Source organism: Amia ocellicauda, chromosome 1 (assembly GCF_036373705.1).
Source record: "Amia ocellicauda isolate fAmiCal2 chromosome 1, fAmiCal2.hap1, whole genome shotgun sequence".
Taxonomy (NCBI): Eukaryota; Metazoa; Chordata; class Actinopteri; order Amiiformes; family Amiidae; genus Amia; species Amia ocellicauda.
In genome coordinates, this window is record NC_089850.1 from 27,491,812 (window position 1) to 27,510,290 (window position 18,479).

General features: G+C 37.6%; 1 protein-coding gene across 1 annotated transcript; it reads left to right on the forward strand.

Annotated features, from left to right (window-relative positions):
* The first annotated feature begins 1,690 nt into the window (after window positions 1–1,690).
* Window positions 1,691–18,479, forward strand: LOC136747504 (hormonally up-regulated neu tumor-associated kinase homolog A). The gene is made up of 10 exons (XM_066700365.1): window positions 1,691–2,042; window positions 4,594–4,886; window positions 7,739–7,794; window positions 9,518–9,656; window positions 10,612–10,739; window positions 12,791–12,926; window positions 13,763–13,940; window positions 14,171–14,263; window positions 15,761–15,992; window positions 16,421–18,479. The coding sequence occupies exons 1-10, from the start codon at window positions 1,791–1,793 to the stop codon at window positions 17,203–17,205; spliced, it is 2,292 nt and encodes a 763-aa protein (XP_066556462.1). The 5' UTR covers window positions 1,691–1,790; the 3' UTR covers window positions 17,206–18,479.

The following is an 18,479-nucleotide window of genomic DNA, read 5'->3' on the forward strand; positions in this document are numbered from 1 at the left end:
ATCTAAAATGGCTATGACAAGAAATAAAGAAATAACAATATTTGTTATGTATCATCACTAAAATGTCATCTTGTTTCTGTCTGAAATGAAAATAATTTTGTATTTTTTAGAAAACCATAAACAGAAATTAGATTTACATTAAGAACTACTGCATTTCTGCAAGTGTAAATTGTTTTCCTCTAATAATAAATAATAAATGACATAATAAAGTGCATGGCCTAGTAAACCTAGTATAAACAACTATGCATTAAACAGTGTACATACAGCTTCCACATATATTTACAGTAAAGTATAACATTTGTCTGATAAAATCCTGTCCAGTCAAGAAAAACAAAAAACTGGGTTGGGTGTGTGTGTGGGGCAGTAGGAGTTGGGTTGGTAATGTATTAATATATTAAAATGTTCTCAAATGTTGTTGTTTCTTTATTATTTTTCCTCTTTACACAATTCCCACTCTGATCCATATCATTACTGTCCAGCCATCCAATCTGTGAATACCTTAGAGAAAAAAAGCCAATCTGCTATTCACCTCATACATTTTCTGACAGTGGGTTATTGAATCCTCTAATCAATAGAAGGAGCTTGGAAGAATTGTGTTTTTGCAGCATTTCAGATTAAGTACACCATTCACAGTATAAACTGTGGGGTTGACCAGCCCCTTCTTCCAAACAAATTTTTATATATATATATATATATATATATATATATATATGGAAGAATTAACTCATACACAAGACCAAATTAAAATGAACAGGCTGTCCCTGACACAATACAAATAAAAATTGTATTGGGAGTATCAGAAATCTTATTTAGATTTTTTTGGAGTGCCATGACATATCTTAATTTTATTTTTTGTATTTTGTCAACCAAACAGCACTGTATCTTTCAAATAGCTATGGGTGAATAAAACATTAAAAAACGCTTTGTAAGATAACACAGTCAATAAACATGGGAACTGAGAACAACCCTCATTAAACTGCCCCCATTATCTTCTTACATGTGCTTTATCACTGCAGGAAGGAACATTCCCATGACACTTCACAACAGTGAATCTAACCTACATGATTCATCCCAAATGGATGACTATAATTCTACTATAGCAATTTACACACAGGTAGTAGCCTAGGTATACTAATATCTTCTTAAAGCTTCAGGAAAAAAGCTTCTCTTCTAGCAGCTAAAATTGGCCACCCATGATATATCAACTCAATTATTTTGAAAAGTCTTTAATGCATTAATTAATGCTTTTCATTAAGGCAAGGTCATTTAAGATTACCAGTTGACTGACAGTAATCTGTGACCACCATCAAAAGCAATGTAGACAAATTGAGCTTAGTTTAAAATCCTTAAAATAACTTTTCCATTTCTATACCCAGCCATCACTCTCAAACTGTGCCCTTGAAATAAGGGCCCTGCAGATATGCTCAAAGTTGATAATTAGCTTTTTTCTCAGTACCTTGCCTGTGTTACTCGAGTTGCTCTCTGGCGCTAAACAATGTGATGTACTCAGGGACAATAATGGTGTAGGATATCCACGGCCACGCTTCTCAGCTCCTGCAGGACACTCACGCAGTCTGTGTATCAGGTTTGGTTAATTATCTACTGCTTGGTTCTGCTTCAGCAGGCCAGTGTGCCTGTGGACAGAGATCATTGACTGGGAGGCAGTCCCTACAGGGGAAGACGTATCTGGTGAAGCTCAGAGGGCTCTCTGCTCGTGGAGGTAACCAAGCAAACCTGCAGTCATTCCCATCTGCAGGAGCCGCTGTCCTGAGAGTCGCACAGTGATAGCAATGCCAGCAGCAGTCAATTCTGCCTTAGAGGGGACCATAGCAGAGCTGGGGGAGCTGGACAGAATCGCTCCAGAATGGGAGAGGCCCGGCAAGGACAGGCAGATTCCCGCATGCCTCAGCAAAGTCCCACAGGACATGGTGAAGACCTTCCCCCACACCAAGCGGGTCGGGAGTTACCTGGTGGGCAAAATGATCAACAAGGGATCCTTTGCCAAGGTGATGGAGGGACTCCATATCAGCACAGGCGAGAAGGTAACTATCAGATCCGCCAGGACCGTGACCGTGTATCAGCTCTGGCTTCCTCCTCCTGTATTTCGAGGGTTTCAGGGAATGGGCTCTCAGATCACCAGCTTGTCTGGAGTCCAGCACTTTTCTCTGTATACGCACATGGAGTTTATAATGTTGTGGTAGGTGAGAGGCTACACAACTGTTCCATGGAGACAACAGATAATGAAGGGTAGGAAAGAAATGGTTTAACATGTAAGAGGTTTCAGACCCATTTAACAGGAGGAGATGTTGATGTTTGAGAATGTTGTGGTAAAAGACCAGAGCAGCTACCGTATGTTGCATTTGATAGACCTGAATTGTGAAATGTATAATTTGAAAACACAGTAAATAACAACTTGGTTATAATATGCTCTGGCCATACATGCTCAGTCTGACAGATTCCCTTTTAATGTCCATTGATTTGAATTGTGTTTTCTTTGCCAGATTATGAGATCATTGTAAGGTGTTATTATTATAACTTGATATGACAGGGGGAGAAAAAGTTTGAGAAGGAGAGGTTAAAAAAGGGGTTTCTAAAATAAATCTTCTAATTGTAATCCAGGTAAATTTAACATGTGAGTACATATAGACATTCTGAAAATTGTGCAGCCATTGGAATTAACCTTATAGGGGTTAGAAATATCAGCAGCTTTGTAGAGGAAGTATTCAAAAGAGTTGTATTGAATCGAAGAGAAGTGTGATATATTCCCAGACTTACGATTGCACTGGATGATTAATGCATATTTCTTTCTAAGCTTCAATATGGGAAAAACAGAATCCCTAATGAGTAAAAGGCCATGTTTTATTGTCATGGACAGCTTATATTACCACAGTCCTGGGATATACCTAAGAAAATTAATAAAAACAACTTGTGTTTCCAAGAAGCTGGGTATGTAATAGTTTTAAATGTTTTTAAATGTCACGAAACACTATTGGATTCATTAGAATATTTGCGTTCTAAAACAGAAATATAGTATGAAGTGTTATTATTTATATAGTAATTCAACAAATTATTTCTGAAAATCTGAAACTACCAGATGATTAAGGTGCATATCTTACAAATCACTCTCAATTAAGATATAGTTTAAAATTAAGTAATTTAATAATATATTAAATAATGTCCAGTATGTTAGCATTTTGAATGTTTGTACAAACACTGCAATACTTTCCATTAGGATTGACAATTGGGGATGAAATCAAAAGCAAAGAACTACAAGATTTGTTTGTCTTCCTCCAAAAGCTTTTAAATTATATATTGTAAGAAATCCAAGGTTTCTAGCAATTTAATATTCTTAAAATCCCTTTCCCCACAACTCAGTTAATACTAGTTGAATGAGAAATGGGAAACACTATTCACATGTAATCAAGACTTAATGTACCATGGAAGTCTATACTCTTCAGTTCATGACAAATATAAAATAGGGATTGCGTTCAATCCAAATTCAGTTCTTAGACAGTCAGAGAGCTCAGTATTTACACATAACAAAAATGTACAGTAAGCAGCGGTGCGTGTAAAATCAGGATGACTGTGGATTGTCAAAAAAACTATAGTAATTTCATATGACACAGGTCAAGCACTAGTAGTTTGTTCTGTGGTTAAAAAGACAGATATGAAATTACTCTATGTATCATGCCACAATTTAATGTAGGTCTAGCTCTAGCTCTTAAAGCAACAGTTCACACTGAGAATGTTTATCCATTTTGGAAGCCATGGTGATGAGCTCACGTCCCAGCACCCACAAGATTGATTTTTTAACTAAAAGACTAGCTGCTTAACTCTATGTATTTTGGGGGACAGTTAAAAGTGCTTGACACTCATTCCAATGTTGCTTACAGATATGGTTTGAATTTCATGTCTTAAGCTTGAGCACCTTTCCCTTGTCCTATGCGATGCATCACATCCCACAACATGACCAAAATAATGGCATAAACAAACGGTGATCAACGGTCTAGAACATCAGTCCATGCCTGACACAGAACCTGTAACAGAATAAACTGAGCAAGCTGATGTGTTGTCCAGTTGCCAAAACAACTGCTAATAACAGAACGAGGCAACTGTCTTTCTTCACCCATAACCTGGCCTTTCACCAAGCCATTATGAGCTCTATTGAAATCACAGAGACACGCTTAACTGCTCCCGGCTGAAAATAAACCTGTTTCCACAACTTCTTTTGTTGGATCTATAATAGGAATGATTGAAGTCTTGAAGTTAAAATATACTCTTCTTATCCAAACCACAGATCAGTGAGTTCACAGGTTCGAAAAATGAGACTATTTCCTAAACATGAATTTAGTATTTCTTAAATTCACTTACATGGACAGGTAAGATGAGTATGTGTTGACCAATCTAAAAGCTTTGGTTGGCCTAAACTGCCCTCTCTCACAACACTGTGATCAAGCTGATTTAATCAGCTTGTGTAATTGCAGACATTCATTATGATAACAAAATGAATATCAGTAACTATGAAATACACTTTTAGTAAGATAGTACCATTTAATGTCACCAGTATTAATGGGGACTGCACTGACCTTCTAGGTTGCCATCAAAGTGATTGACAAGAAGAAGGCCAAGCAGGATTCTTATGTGCTGAAGAACATGAAGCGGGAGCCGCGGATCCACCAGATGATCAAGCACCCGAATATCGTGCAGCTGTATGAAACGCTTGAGACCGAGAACTCCTATTACATGGTGATGGAGCTGTGTCTGGGGGGAGACCTCATGGACCGCATCTGTGATAAAAAGAGGCTGGATGAGAAAGAGGTTCGCAGATACACCAGGCAGATCATGTCAGCGGTGGAGCACCTTCACCGGCACAGCATCGTCCACAGGTAACGACATCCTGGGCTGCTTTTATTTTTGTACCCTTTCATCACAATGACAATAAACATTAAGTTCTGTTCACAAGGATCTTACGGTAATTCACACCAATATTTAAGTAAGCAAGCAAATAAATACATGTATTTCTTTGCGAACAAGTCTCACTTTTTATCAATTTACGGTGTTAATATGAAAATGTTTTTCCAAAAACTCTCCTCACTTTTATATACCAGTTTTTCAATACGTAATAGTCCTATGTCCTATGATCCAAGAATGAGCAGAACAGGAGAGTTTCTAAGCCAGTACCTCACTTGATTAAGTAGGTGCTAAGCCATTTAGGCCTCACACTTTACTAACAAAATACTGAATTCAAGTCTTATTAGCCCAGGATGCCAGTGCGGGGGACGCCAACAATATGTTTGGTTTTTATGAGTTTTGGTGTGAACTGTAACTGCTGCTTTCAATCTACATTCACTAAAGTCAAAAGAATGTGGAATTCAAAGAAGATGAAAACAATAGCTTTTTGAAGCAGAGATCCTGCCTATTCCCTTACGAAAAAGGTTTAGTTTCAGAAGTACACTGCAAGATTGCAGTTACATTGCAGCAACTCAAAAAGGTTGCAAGAACGGATCTACCAGGTAGCAGGTAACTCATCTGTAAATTAGCAGAAAGGTAACAAAGAATATTCTGGATTATATATTAGCAGGAAGGTAGCAGAAACAGGCCATTGGCCTGGACCTGTTTACATTAGGAAGCAATGTAAGTGCCAGCATGAATCCTTAATTGCTGATAAATAAGTATATATTTATGATTGTAAATTTGTTGATTTCAGCATTTTAATTAAATAATGTAATTGGTGTCACATGGAAAATCACACTGTACTGAATTTAAAAACATGCATTTGAAAAGAAAGCAAATAGCTATGTATAGCTTTAATAGTTATGTAATTGTAACCATAGGCTACTGATCTTCAAATCATTCTTGCATAAAAATTGATTTCAAAATAATAAAATACATGTATATTATAAATGGATTGTAGTTTTATGAATGTCCACCGTTCTAAAAAAAGTATTTCTATAGTTCACACAATTAAAATCATAAGTCATAGGCTACTGAATGAATCTAGAATTGCAGAGCATTCTCTTACTATAACCGCTTAATCCTTTAGGGGGGTCTCATAGCGTTCAATATACTGAAAATTCATCCATGGAGTTTTACAAAAAGTTTTCAAACATCAAAATGAATATAATATACGTTTTTTTTTGTATTATCTTTCTTTGTCAAAAATAAAATCTGTAAGTGCTCTCATTCGCAGTACCTTCTCCTGGTTCCTCTCATGTTTCTACTCTCTTAGTTTTAGTTAAATTGTTTCGGGCTGACTGGTAAAAAGAATAATTAAAATAAATTTGCCTACAGAACCACGCTTCTTAAAGGGGTACACCTGATCCATACAGTATATGATATTCTGTCTAATCACAGCAAAATAACTAATAATTTAACCAAAGGAATAAGGATAGGCTACATACAGTAGTAAATCATAGTAAATAAACTTATAAATAAATACAAATATAGGTATTTAAACAGAAACATTGTCTTGACTGTAAGCTGGGGTAACGCACTAGTCGTGCTCGCCCTCATTGAAGCCGATATTCTCCACCCCAGGTTTGTCTATCAACATTTTAACATTTAACAATTTAGAATTGTACTTACTTTATTTAAGACGTTAAAACTATACTAGCTCATGTGCTACTTTCCTTCTGTCGTGTCGTGTTCATCCAAAGTTATAGAGATTTTAAAGCTGCGAAAGGACTTGTTGGGGTAAATTGTCGGGAAGAACAATTTATGTGGTCCCTGTAATTTTAGTACAGCATCTGTGTTTCAGTACAGTATAGTGTATTCTCAAAATAGAGATTGTATGTTTATATATATATATATATATATATATATATATATATATATATATATAAACACACTATCTCTATTTTGAGAATACATATATTTATATTAGTAATGCAAACTGTAAGGTCAGTGTTGAGTGTATCTTATGTTCTGTCAGCTTGTACACCATTAATGTGAATAATCTTAATTCTGGTCAGTTTCCTCTGGGTGATGAACCATTTTTAATTCATAATTGTAACCTCTGTTTGTAATTGAGCACATAATTAAAATTATAACATATTAAAAATTCCCATTTCCCATTTGAATAAACATGACCATTAAAACCTCTCTTAAGCATTGTGTTGTATAATATTTAAGACTGTCAGACGGATCCTGCGACTTTCTAATATTGACAGTGTGCTACTCGACTGCCACTCATGAATGAAGAACACAGTACTTTCATAGCAGGTTAGAAATAGGAAGCATACATGAAACCAAAAGTACGGGAATTGTAATTTAGAGCTGACAGGTTGGTCAGAGTTTTCATTTGGTCCTGCATGGCCTATATCACCATTCTTCCCTTCCCAGTCTCTCTTCCTCTCTCTGTATTGAAGTAATTTCACAGAGTTGTGTGCTTATAAAAGGGGGGGATAATGAGACTTCCACACAGCCAGGCAGTGATCCAACAAGTGCCACTGGAGCTGTCATTTATAGCTCAGTTAGTGTAGCACAACCAACACCTGACCTCCCACTCCAACCTTTTTAGCTCTCAGCTTCTGCCAAGCAGTGCAGTAGTGGTGTGACACTGTTTGCCACTGAAAGGTGCTTCGTTCATGAAGGTAGTTTCCAATTTCACAGTGAAACAATAAAACTCTACGGTAGAAGTCACAGTGAAATGGTGTTTCATACAACAAACTGTTTAGGACACCTTCAGAATATTAACTTACATTAAAAATGTGTTTATTTGATTGTTTTTCCATTGTAGAGATTTAAAGATTGAAAACTTTCTCCTGGATGAATATAACAACATCAAAATTGTTGGTATGTATAGATTTTTCTAAGGCTAGGCTATATGTTTGGTTTGTTTTTTTGCTTTTTGTGATTTGTGTATAGAAACAACCCCAGAAGTTGCTTAAACTCACTCTGTTTCCTTTGTTTGTTATTACAGTGGGGGGTTTAGGATGGAATTTGTATTCTGATAGGGGGAAACAAAAATTGTAAATTAGTCTTTTCTCCACTGTTCCTTTTGCATTTACTTAATTTTGAAATCCAAGCGACAAGTGTGCATATCATTTTGTTTAGTTTTTTTAATTGTTTTGCCTTCAGTGCAAGTTAAATAAACATTTTTATTATAATTTGTTTTGATTTCAAACTAGTATGATTTGTGTCAATGTTTGTGACATGATAGTAATTGAACTAATCCATTCTTATGGTAACAATGAATAGCTTTAATGTATTAGTGATCTTTTAACACTAGCCTAGCACACTGAATTCGTAACACTGTGTGTGGAATATACAACATTTTCATTGGCTACACAATTACTGCCTTGGGGATTTTCCAGCACCCTATCAAAATCATGTGGTTTATAGCCTTCCCCCTGAATGATCAGATCAAGCTGGTCCCTTAGATGACATCATCTAGAATTGAAGGAACACCAACAGACTGGAAGCACTAAAATCTGCCATTTTATACTCTTGTATAAATTGTAAGAACAATTTCATGCTCAAAATGAGATTGTGTACCGTTTTGTCTTTTCTTTTGAATTGTTTAAAGATATGGACCATCTTTTATTGTTCACTGTCATTGTGGGGGTCAGTCTCCATTACGGCACTTGTGACGCGCAGAAGTCACAGGTTGCTGTATACCGAGAACTGTCTCCATGGAGACCTTCTGTGAATTTCATCATTAATGAGTGAGGTTTAATGTCGGCCATTACTTTGTGAAAAAAACAGCTTGAGATGTGGAGTGGAGCCCATTCACATTAGATGTGGAGAAAAATCAAGGCCATCGGAAATATATTGTGACCAAAAAAGAAACGTATGATTAAAAAAAAAATGGGGGCAGCAATAGGAATGTTAAGGCGACAGGATGGAAATGTCTGTTTCAAAGAGCTTTGAAATGTGCTGGAAATCTTGTTATGGTTAAAAGCAGTTCAATGGAAAAGACCACCCTCATCATGAATTGGCCCCTATTGAAAAAAATCAAAAGCCCTAAGTATAATCTAGTTCATACCATGTTTCCATTATTATATATTATTTTCATTTAAGATTTCCCCTTAATGTATGATCATAGAAAATAGACCTACGCTCTATGTTAATAAACTCTTAGTGTAATGTGATGTTATTCACTAGCTTTCTCCAGGGCTCACATCCCCCAAATACATGAACTGGTCTTTTTTACAGGACATACAGGGAAGCTAACTATCTAACAGAATTGATTTATAAAAAAAAAATGAATTCCAAGGCTATTTCTTGGTATCACGGTAAATTTCCAAAAGAGACCATATTTTGAGGAGGACATGTAAAAGTATGGATTTGAAATGTGTGGTCAATTGTCAACATTGCATCAGCTAAGACTAGGTAATATAATACCCAAGTTTTGTGAATACTACAGTCCAAAACACACTGTTATTCAAAAGGGCTGACAGTTAATATGCCTAATAATTTATTGTAATCCTTTGATGAAACTGCCTTTCCACATGTACAAAGGGGAAGAACATTTTTTGCATGTTCTTTTGATTATCTGCTTGTTTGGCATTTACAGACTTTGGTTTAAGCAACACACTGAAAGCAGAGTCCCTCTCACTGGAGCTCCTAAACACGCAGTGTGGCAGCCCTGCCTACGCTGCCCCTGAACTGCTGGCGCACAAGAAGTACGGGCCGAAGGTGGACGTGTGGTCAGTGTAAGTTGCTTACCGAGCAGAAACATGGGGTAATCTATCGAGTCTGAAAATACTCCTCTCTGTCACTAACAAATCCTTGTGGCGAATATTGGCGGGAGTGAGGAATCCAAGGCAGTCCCCTCAAGGTTTTCCCATTTTGTTCTTTCACTTCCAAACATTTTTTTGCGAAAGATGGGTTTCCTGGTTATAGAAAGTTCAATTGCTCCTTTAATGAAATGCGGATTGGATTTCCGCTAGGCCCGTCTGAAGGTTTGCACTCCAGTTACTGCAGTGGTTCTGGTGGACAGCGTGCTTCAGGCTGTTGCAGACTGGCTTTAGAAATATTTCCAGGCGTAAATCATTAATGTTGCTTGGTGATTGTAAACACAATTAGGAAACACACAAAAAAAGAAACCTTTTTGGCAACTCGGACTGTGATTTTATGAAACAAGGCCTTCAGCACTCACTTGCACACTGAAACAAAATAACTCATTATTTTGAGTAGAATCATTAGCTTTAGTGGGTTGCTTACTTATTTCATATATATATATATATATATATATATAATGTATTTCCTGCATCCCTGTTTTCTCATAAGTTTGCAAATCTTTCGTGACTTCTGGAGTTTTGCATCTTATTGAGGTCAGAAGCCCAGATGCTCATAAATGTGTTTACCTCTTCTTACCCTATACTGGGAAAATGTCCCTTTAGCTGAAATATAATGCAGGAGATTGTTAGATTGTAAATAAGATCACCCTCACATCTCACACTAATACTAAATTACGAGGGGGTGTATTATACTTCAGGTAATTATTATTAATTCTTATTCATCTGTAATCGGTTACACTGAGAAGGTACACAAAGCCACAGATGCCTCATAAAACAATTTTTATGACAATTATAATGACAATTTAAAGAGCTTTCTTTTCTCGTGTCTCCTGCCTCCGTTTATTTTTGTTGTCTTATGTGTTTACAGTGGCGTGAGCATGTTTGCTATGCTGACGGGTACATTGCCTTTCACTGTGGAGCCTTTTAATATCAAGCAGCTGCATCAGAAAATGGTCAACGGTGAAATCAGCACTATCCCGGCCGACATCAGCAAAGGTAAAGTGCTCTCCCACATGTTAACTTCGGCAAGGAAGGAAAAGAGATCTTATGTCACTTATGTCATTGTTATGCACCATGTTATGTGCTATGGGTTCTTAAGCCAGATAATAAGAAGGACAGAGAGCAGAGGATCCAGCCATGTGTTACTAAGACTTTTTCCCACTCTAGATCAGTCTTGTGATATCAAAGTTTCCATAAATAATAGAGCTCCCTCCGTCTCCAGCTAAACTGGTGCCAGATTTCCTGCGTGTGCAGATTGAAATGCAATAGATGGACAGGCAAGTATATCCATATGAAAAAGCCTATATAATTTTCATTTCAATGTTTGGCTTTTTCCAACCGAGAATTCTGAGCTTTGCCATGGAAACTTAGGTTTATCTAAAGAAAATCATAAACGAGGTAAAACTTTTACTTTGTTCAATAAACTTGACAAGTGCTGTATATAAAGAAGTTCCAGTGACTTGGAATAGTATTAGTAATATATATTGGAGTCACAATAAAGATAACTAAAACAATATGGTATAAATCTATGAAATTTTAAATAACATATAAAACAAAAACGAATAATAATAGGAGAATGGGTATTTTGTGATTTTTCAATATGTACTTTGAACAGTAAATACGGTGTCTGCAGGAAACGTTTTTGCACTTGGTATACACAGGTGTGTAGCCCCTTTAAAGATCCTTCATTAGTAGCACAAAAAGAAAGGAAGGTTTGGTAAGCCAAAAAAGTATAGCCTCTATCGTACTCTTTCTATTTTATGTTCATTTTGTCTTTATTGCTGTTTGTGATCACCTTTGTACACTACAATACTTAAAATGTATTTGCTAACATATACTGATTACACTGACATTATCTTACAACAATATACATCACCATAAAAGAGTATATAAGCCTCAGAATAAGCAAAATGTATAATGTTTTTTGAATAATCAGAATGACCCACTGAACCCATATTAAACTCATAATGACAATTCCAAATCCTCAACAGCGTGTCTTAAGCTGTTCCTGTGTGCGGTTACTATTCTTAGAGCAGGTAATATGAGTTCCCTCCAGGGTCAGTTTACAGTGATGAAGACGCTTGCACAGTGACTGTTAAGTTTGCGGCCAGGTCACTCTTATTGTAATGAGCTTCATTTTTACTATTAGAATGACATCATTTCCAAGTGAGGGAGGTACCGACCGAAAAAGATCTGAGGAAAGGCAGATACTTAAGAACAGGATACATAATCTGGCGCCATTGGTATGCTTTTGGTAGCTAGGTGACCTAGGTCTGATCTCTAGTTACTTTATCCATGTCGCCATTCTGCATGATATACAGTGAGGGAAAAAAGTATTTGATCCCCTGCTGATTTTGTACGTTTGCCCACTGACAAAGAAATGATCAGTCTATAATTTTAATGGTAGGTGTATTTTAACAGTGAGAGACAGAATAACAACAACAAAATCCAGAAAAACGCATTTCAAAAAAGTTATAAATTGATTTGCGTGTTAATGAGTGAAATAAGTATTTGATCCCCTATCAATCAGCAAGATTTCTGGCTCCCAGGTGTCTTTTATACAGGTAACGAGCTGAGATTAGGAGCACTCTCTTAAAGGGAGAGCTCCTAATCTCAGCTCGTTACCTGTATAAAAGACACCTGTCCACAGAAGCAATCAATCAATCAGATTCCAAACTCTCCACCATGGCCAAGACCAAAGAGCTGTCCAAGGATGTCAGGGACAAGATTGTAGACCTACACAAGGCTGGAATGGGCTACAAGACCATCACCAAGCAGCTTGGTGAGAAGGTGACAACAGTTGGTGCGATTAGCAAGGTCCCCCTGCTCAAGAAAGCACATGTACAGGCCCGTCTGAAGTTTGCCAATGAACATCTGAATGATTCAGAGGAGAACTGGGTGAAAGTGTTGTGGTCATTGAATTTGTATTCTTCACTGTGAAATCATCATCAAGTTTTGAGTTTTTACTTTGTTAGTGGCGGGCGGTTACATGGGTCCGATGTGAGACTAGTGATGTGGCACTAATTCCACCAGTTTTTTTTTCACAGGCACCGTTCAGTTCATGTTGTCTTTGCTGGAGCCCAATCCCTCCAAGCGGCCAACTATAAAAGAAGCCATGGAAGAGAAATGGTTAAACGAAGGCTACATCAAGAGACCCCTCAACTCGGTTTTGTACAAAAACAGGTATCGACTTTGATGATTTAAAAATGTGGTGAGGGTAGGAATGGTCTGTGGAAAAAACAGGCATAATGTGTATTTTTAATGGATTTGGCAGAATATTATAAGAAATTCAAGAATCCTGACTGGCTCGAATGCAGGCCTGTGCCATTATTTTACTGCCGGACCACATTCATGTCTATTCTGAGCTGTAGGGCTCCCTCTTTATCTCTCTATCTCTGGCTCTGTTACACCATGGTGTAAAGCATGCATTCCACAGCGACAGAGAATCACAAATGCAGTCGAAGGACCTTGTTGTGGGCACCTTTCGGATTGATTTCCAGCCAAAAGAGGGTTGGAAAGGGAGCCTTTTCCTGTGTTGTATTATTACCCTTGTAAAAGTCTGCTATGGTGAATTTAAACTGTAATTTCTACCATGGTTTTATTCATGCTTTCCATATGTCTGCACTGAACCTTGCAGGCTTATGGTTTAGCATGCTAAAATCAAGCACTGCGTGGTACTTTGCTTTCAGCACCTTTTACAGCAACTGCTATAAGCTATTGGCATTAGCAGTAGTAATAGTAGTACTATTATTAGTACTTCTGAATTGCTAAAAACAATGCTTTATCTGGCTTTAAAAGCATGGAAAATTGGATCAAATAAAAAAATGCATTATATTTAATAACATTACAATCTCACTGTCAAAAAACGGTTCACAACATTGCTTTTCACTCTTTACAATGCCCGTTTTGAAACACTGTACTTGGATAGTAAGAAATGCTTCATTTCCATAACAAATGGAAAATGTAATATCCTTCCAAAAAATGTAAGATTAGATAACCATGTTTTTGTTTTTGTTCAGACCTCGCCCAGATGAGCTGAACTCAACAGTGTTAAACTACATGACAGAGTCTCTGGGTTATGGCCTTTCTGACATCATCAGCACTCTGATTAATAACCGTCCCTCTGCCATCATGGCTGCTTACTGTCTATTGGTGAAGAAACTCACAAGGCACCAAAAAGGAGTCAAAGCAATGAAGGTAAATCAGCCAGGACAGGGCGTGAAGGAAACATGTGATGGTGCTAGTGTTTTACTTTCTGAAAGTATCACTAACTGGATATTTCAATTAAATATTAATGTCAGGAGAATTGTATTTGTGAAAACTCTATCACATATCATATCATAATAATAATCAAATAACTAAAGGGCAATATTTTTTAGTTGAAGTTATTCGTATTTTATGTTGATTATTTTATTAATTTATCATAGAAACAAGAAAACAGTGACTGGAACCTCCCTAACAAGACTGTATGGATTGAGTGTCGAGAAAAGGCAAATACAGCCCAAAAGAGCCAGCCACAGGTACCACCATCCATTCTGGTTCCTTCTGTATTTAATCCACTTCCTCTTGTTTTCATGACTAATTACAGGCACTACAAAATTTGCTATGAAACACAGAAATGGACCAAAATTATGAACCAGTTTACTACATCACAGCAGCTTAGTGCCAGGAGCAAGGAGACTGTTATTACAGGCATGACTTCAGTTCATTTGTATACTAGGGTGGAGCCACCCTGCCCTTAAACTTAGATCCCACTACTTATTTATTTGATCCTATTTGTGAGCACTCAAGGCTATTAACCGTCCCTTTGCTGCTTTTAAAGCCTGTCTGATAGCTACATTGTGATTGAAGAGCCCAGAGTTTGCAAAGGAAATTGGAATTTCATTGGCAGGTTCATCATTCAATTGCACTGACAGGTATGAGCATGTAGAAGATTTATTAAATGAAGGACGTAGAGGGGATTGTTAAATCATGTTATTCAATACTACTACTACTACTACAAATAATAATAATCATCATCATCATCATAAATAACTTTTAATTACTGAGTTTGGAAGTATCTTCACTATCATTTGATGCAATTATTGGATTTTTTTTGTACAATTCACTACAAACATTACTGTGTTCCTTTAAATGTTTCCCTGCTGCTTAAAGACCCAAAGTGTATGCATAAACAGACCATATTCAATAGTTGTTTCCAATGATCACCTGGTATCATTACTCTACTCTTGTACATTGTATCACTACTGTTGTATATGAGGAGAACTGTTTAAAGCTGTGGCTATCTAGAGCAGTGGTTCTCAAACTTTTTTGACCCAGGGACCCCTTTGCCGCCCAGATTTTGAGTGATGGCCCCCAAGGATGACGGGGGGTGGTGATAGGATTTTTTTTTAGACGGGGGGGGGGGGAGGGTTGAGACGGTAAAACGTTGTGAGAGCTGGGGGGTAATGGTAAAAATATGTGATAGCGGGGTGGGGGGTGGGGAGGTTGAGACAGTAAAAACTTGTGAGAGCGGCGGGGGGAGACGGTTTAAACTTGTGTGGGTGGGATTACGGGGGGTGCTGACGGGAGAAACTTATGAGAGTGGAGGGGGTAGTTGTTGACAGTAAAAAAAAAATTAGAGCGGGTGGAGTGGGGGTTGAGGCGTTTTGCTGCGAACCTCCTACGACTCTCTCGCAGACCCCAGTTTGAGAACCACTGATCAGGAGTACCCTTGACAAAAGCTGACCTCTGACATTACTGTATCCAGTTACATTACATTATTTGTCATTCAGCAGACGCTCTTATCCAGGGCGACTTACATTTGTACCCATTTATACAGCTGGGCATTTTACTGGAGCAATCTGAGTGAAGTACATTGCTCAAGGGTACAACAGCACTGCCCACCTGGGATTTGAACCCACAACCCATATCCTTATCAAAGCTGCCTTGAGTTACATTATAGGCACTGAACTGAAGGTAAATTTAGGGATTAAAATCCCACTAAAGTGTCAAATGTTCTTTGAATTTTTTTTCAGGAGACTGTTGTGGAGAAGAACATGAAGCAGACCAGTAAACCCCTCAGGATCCCCTTTCAGGAGAGTGAGTCCCATAGCAACAGAAAGAAGACGGAGGACATCCCAAGAGAAAATCTGAAGGACACTGAGAGGAATGTGTCATCCCATTCTCCGGCTCCTGCATCTGTTGATGGCATAACAGAAGATGAGATTGCCATTACACTGGAGAACAAGGAGAGACACTTTCCTGAAGGTAGCACATTTTATTTATTTGTCTGTCTCTTTTTTCTGAGACAGCACTTTCAATCTCTTAGTACTTCAGGACCTTCCTTTGGGAAGAGTGATACATTCTTTTGGCATTATGTATTATTTTTAAATGTTAATTATTAATATATATATATATATATATTACCTGCTGGGTTAGTGATTCAATTTTTCTTTTTCTGGCTAGACATTGGCCTAGACCAAATCAAACTTTGACCTACCTAGGAATTGCAAAAAAATGAACCCATACCATATTGTGGTTTCATGTATTTTCAGAAGCTACTTTCTGCTGCTTATCAATCAAAGTCAAGTTTGTAACTTGTGATTCACAGGTTGGTTAAAGTTTTGATTCTGGTTAGACTGTAGTGTACTGTTTTTACCTGTATCACAAAATGTATTTTTTTTCTTTCTTTTTAGTTTCTAACTTTGCTGATAGAGAATTAATTCATCTGGCTCCCCCAAAGTGTTCTGATGAAGACTTATCGAGTCAGGACCAATGTGAATCACCTCCTTCTAGCACACAAGGGCTAAAAGACCAAAGCAGGGAAACAAATGTCATCACAAAAACACCAAAACTCCAGGAACGAAGAGCTACTGGCTCTGAAAACACTCCCACGGAGCCAATCAACTACTGCGTAGATGAAAAGATGGAGAAATTGCAGACGTTCTATTTGGAAAAAGGAGTCTCTCCCAGACTTTTGCTAGAAAACCGGGGACAAAGCAGGAGCCCAGTACCACATCAGGATACAAGGTTTAAAGACCTCCTCCATGCAATGGATCCAAAAGTCCCAGCACTTGCCTGGCGTTGTCCAGAAAAGGAGGGCCGTCATTTTACCACACTGGAGTCGACCCAGATGTCACCTTTGCCAAAGCTGCGTCACACCGCACTCAAAGACAATATCACCAGGAGAATCACATGGGTTGGGATGACAAGGCACGGAACCAGCATTTCCCCTCCTTTCCTGGTGAATGGTTCGAGGCCTCCTGTCTTTCACTCCTCACGTCAGCCAACCCTTATTATTAAAAGCTTACGCCAATCAAAAGAGAGGGGGCGCAATGCAATCAACACCACGGTGAAGAGGAACTCGGTACAGCTCAGACAATCACACCGCGTGGCAGACTTGAACCTGCCCATGCTCTCGCCTGCATTTCAGTCCAAGTCCGACAAGAAGCCCGAACTTCTGAGGATGGATTTTGGATGAAGGTCCAGAGAGAGATGTCCACACACATCTGTACTGAAGTAAGTCTGTAACAGTAACTGAAGGAAATTCTGCCGAAGACCTTCCTACTGTGTGCCATTAGAGGACATACCAACCCACCACCACTTAGTTTGATGGGGGCCTCTGTAGAGAAAGCTCCCAAAGAAGAGTTACAGACATGATTCAGAGTGGAAAAGAACACTATGTGATGTAATGCTTAGATATGCTGATAGGATGAGTTCTGAATCGAGCTATAATTTGGAAAGTCGCATTGTGTGTGCTTGAGACATCTGCGTGATGAAAGCAACTTATCTGTGTGTTAATAAGCAGATGTTTTTACAAAGGCATCGCTAGGCATTTGGAACTCAGGGCAAAACATTCATTATTTTGTTTGATGATATTAAAGTTGATTTCACTTTTTTATATATTTATTTAATCTCTTTATTGGTTTGCTTTGACATTAAAAAACATTTTGTACCATTAATAATATTATGTCCCATTAATCAGGTGTAAACTATAGCAGAGAAATTGTGTTCATGTGCATTTGTTTTGTGTGCCAAAGTACATACTTCTATTTTATTGCAAACATGTTAATTAGTAAAGGAGCAAACCTCACGAACAAACTTGTTACATTTGTAGAACAAACTGACTATACAACAACAAAAAAGATAGCTATTTTGTTGTTTAAATATTCATATTTAAACGTCCTATTTATTTAAATGTATTTGCCATGAGTTGTCATGACAAATATTTTGGGAATGAGATGACTGGCCATAAATACACAAAATGTAATAAACTAAAAAAGAGGAAAACTGGGATTTGACTAATACACAGAGCAGCTTGTACATTATTTAAAGGAAATTGTATACTTTGTGAAAATATTTTTTATATCATGAAGTCTACTGTTTTTAAATGGTAACTTTGTTGTAATAAATATATTTAGCTGTATAGATTTTGACTTTGGGGGATTTGTCATACGTATTTAATCAAGTCACACCATGTTTCAGGTCCAACAAGTGACAATGACTAAAGAAGAGAGTGTGTCTATTGAGCTGTAGTCTGACTATCGCTGGTGACAGAGAACAAAATGACATAAAGCAGAGACAACAGATGGATACGCATTATTCACCAGCCAGAATTCCTGCAACAAATCCAAAATCTGAATTTGGTCTTGCCCCGTGTTTCACTTTCTTTATATCTGACATTGGTCATGGTTTTTGTTTTCGGAATGAGCAGTATCAAATCAAGAGATTAATGCTTTTCTTTTGTTTGATAAA

Bases quoted from the DNA above. Each gene is read 5' to 3' on its own strand.
- LOC136747504 (XM_066700365.1), top strand. From the start codon at position 1,791: ATGCCAGCAGCAGTCAATTCTGCCTTAGAGGGGACCATAGCAGAGCTG. The intron at 7,795-9,517 runs GTATGTATAGAT...TGGCATTTACAG, and splicing joins TAACAACATCAAAATTGTTG to ACTTTGGTTTAAGCAACACA. The intron at 15,993-16,420 runs GTAGCACATTTT...CTTTCTTTTTAG, and splicing joins GGAGAGACACTTTCCTGAAG to TTTCTAACTTTGCTGATAGA.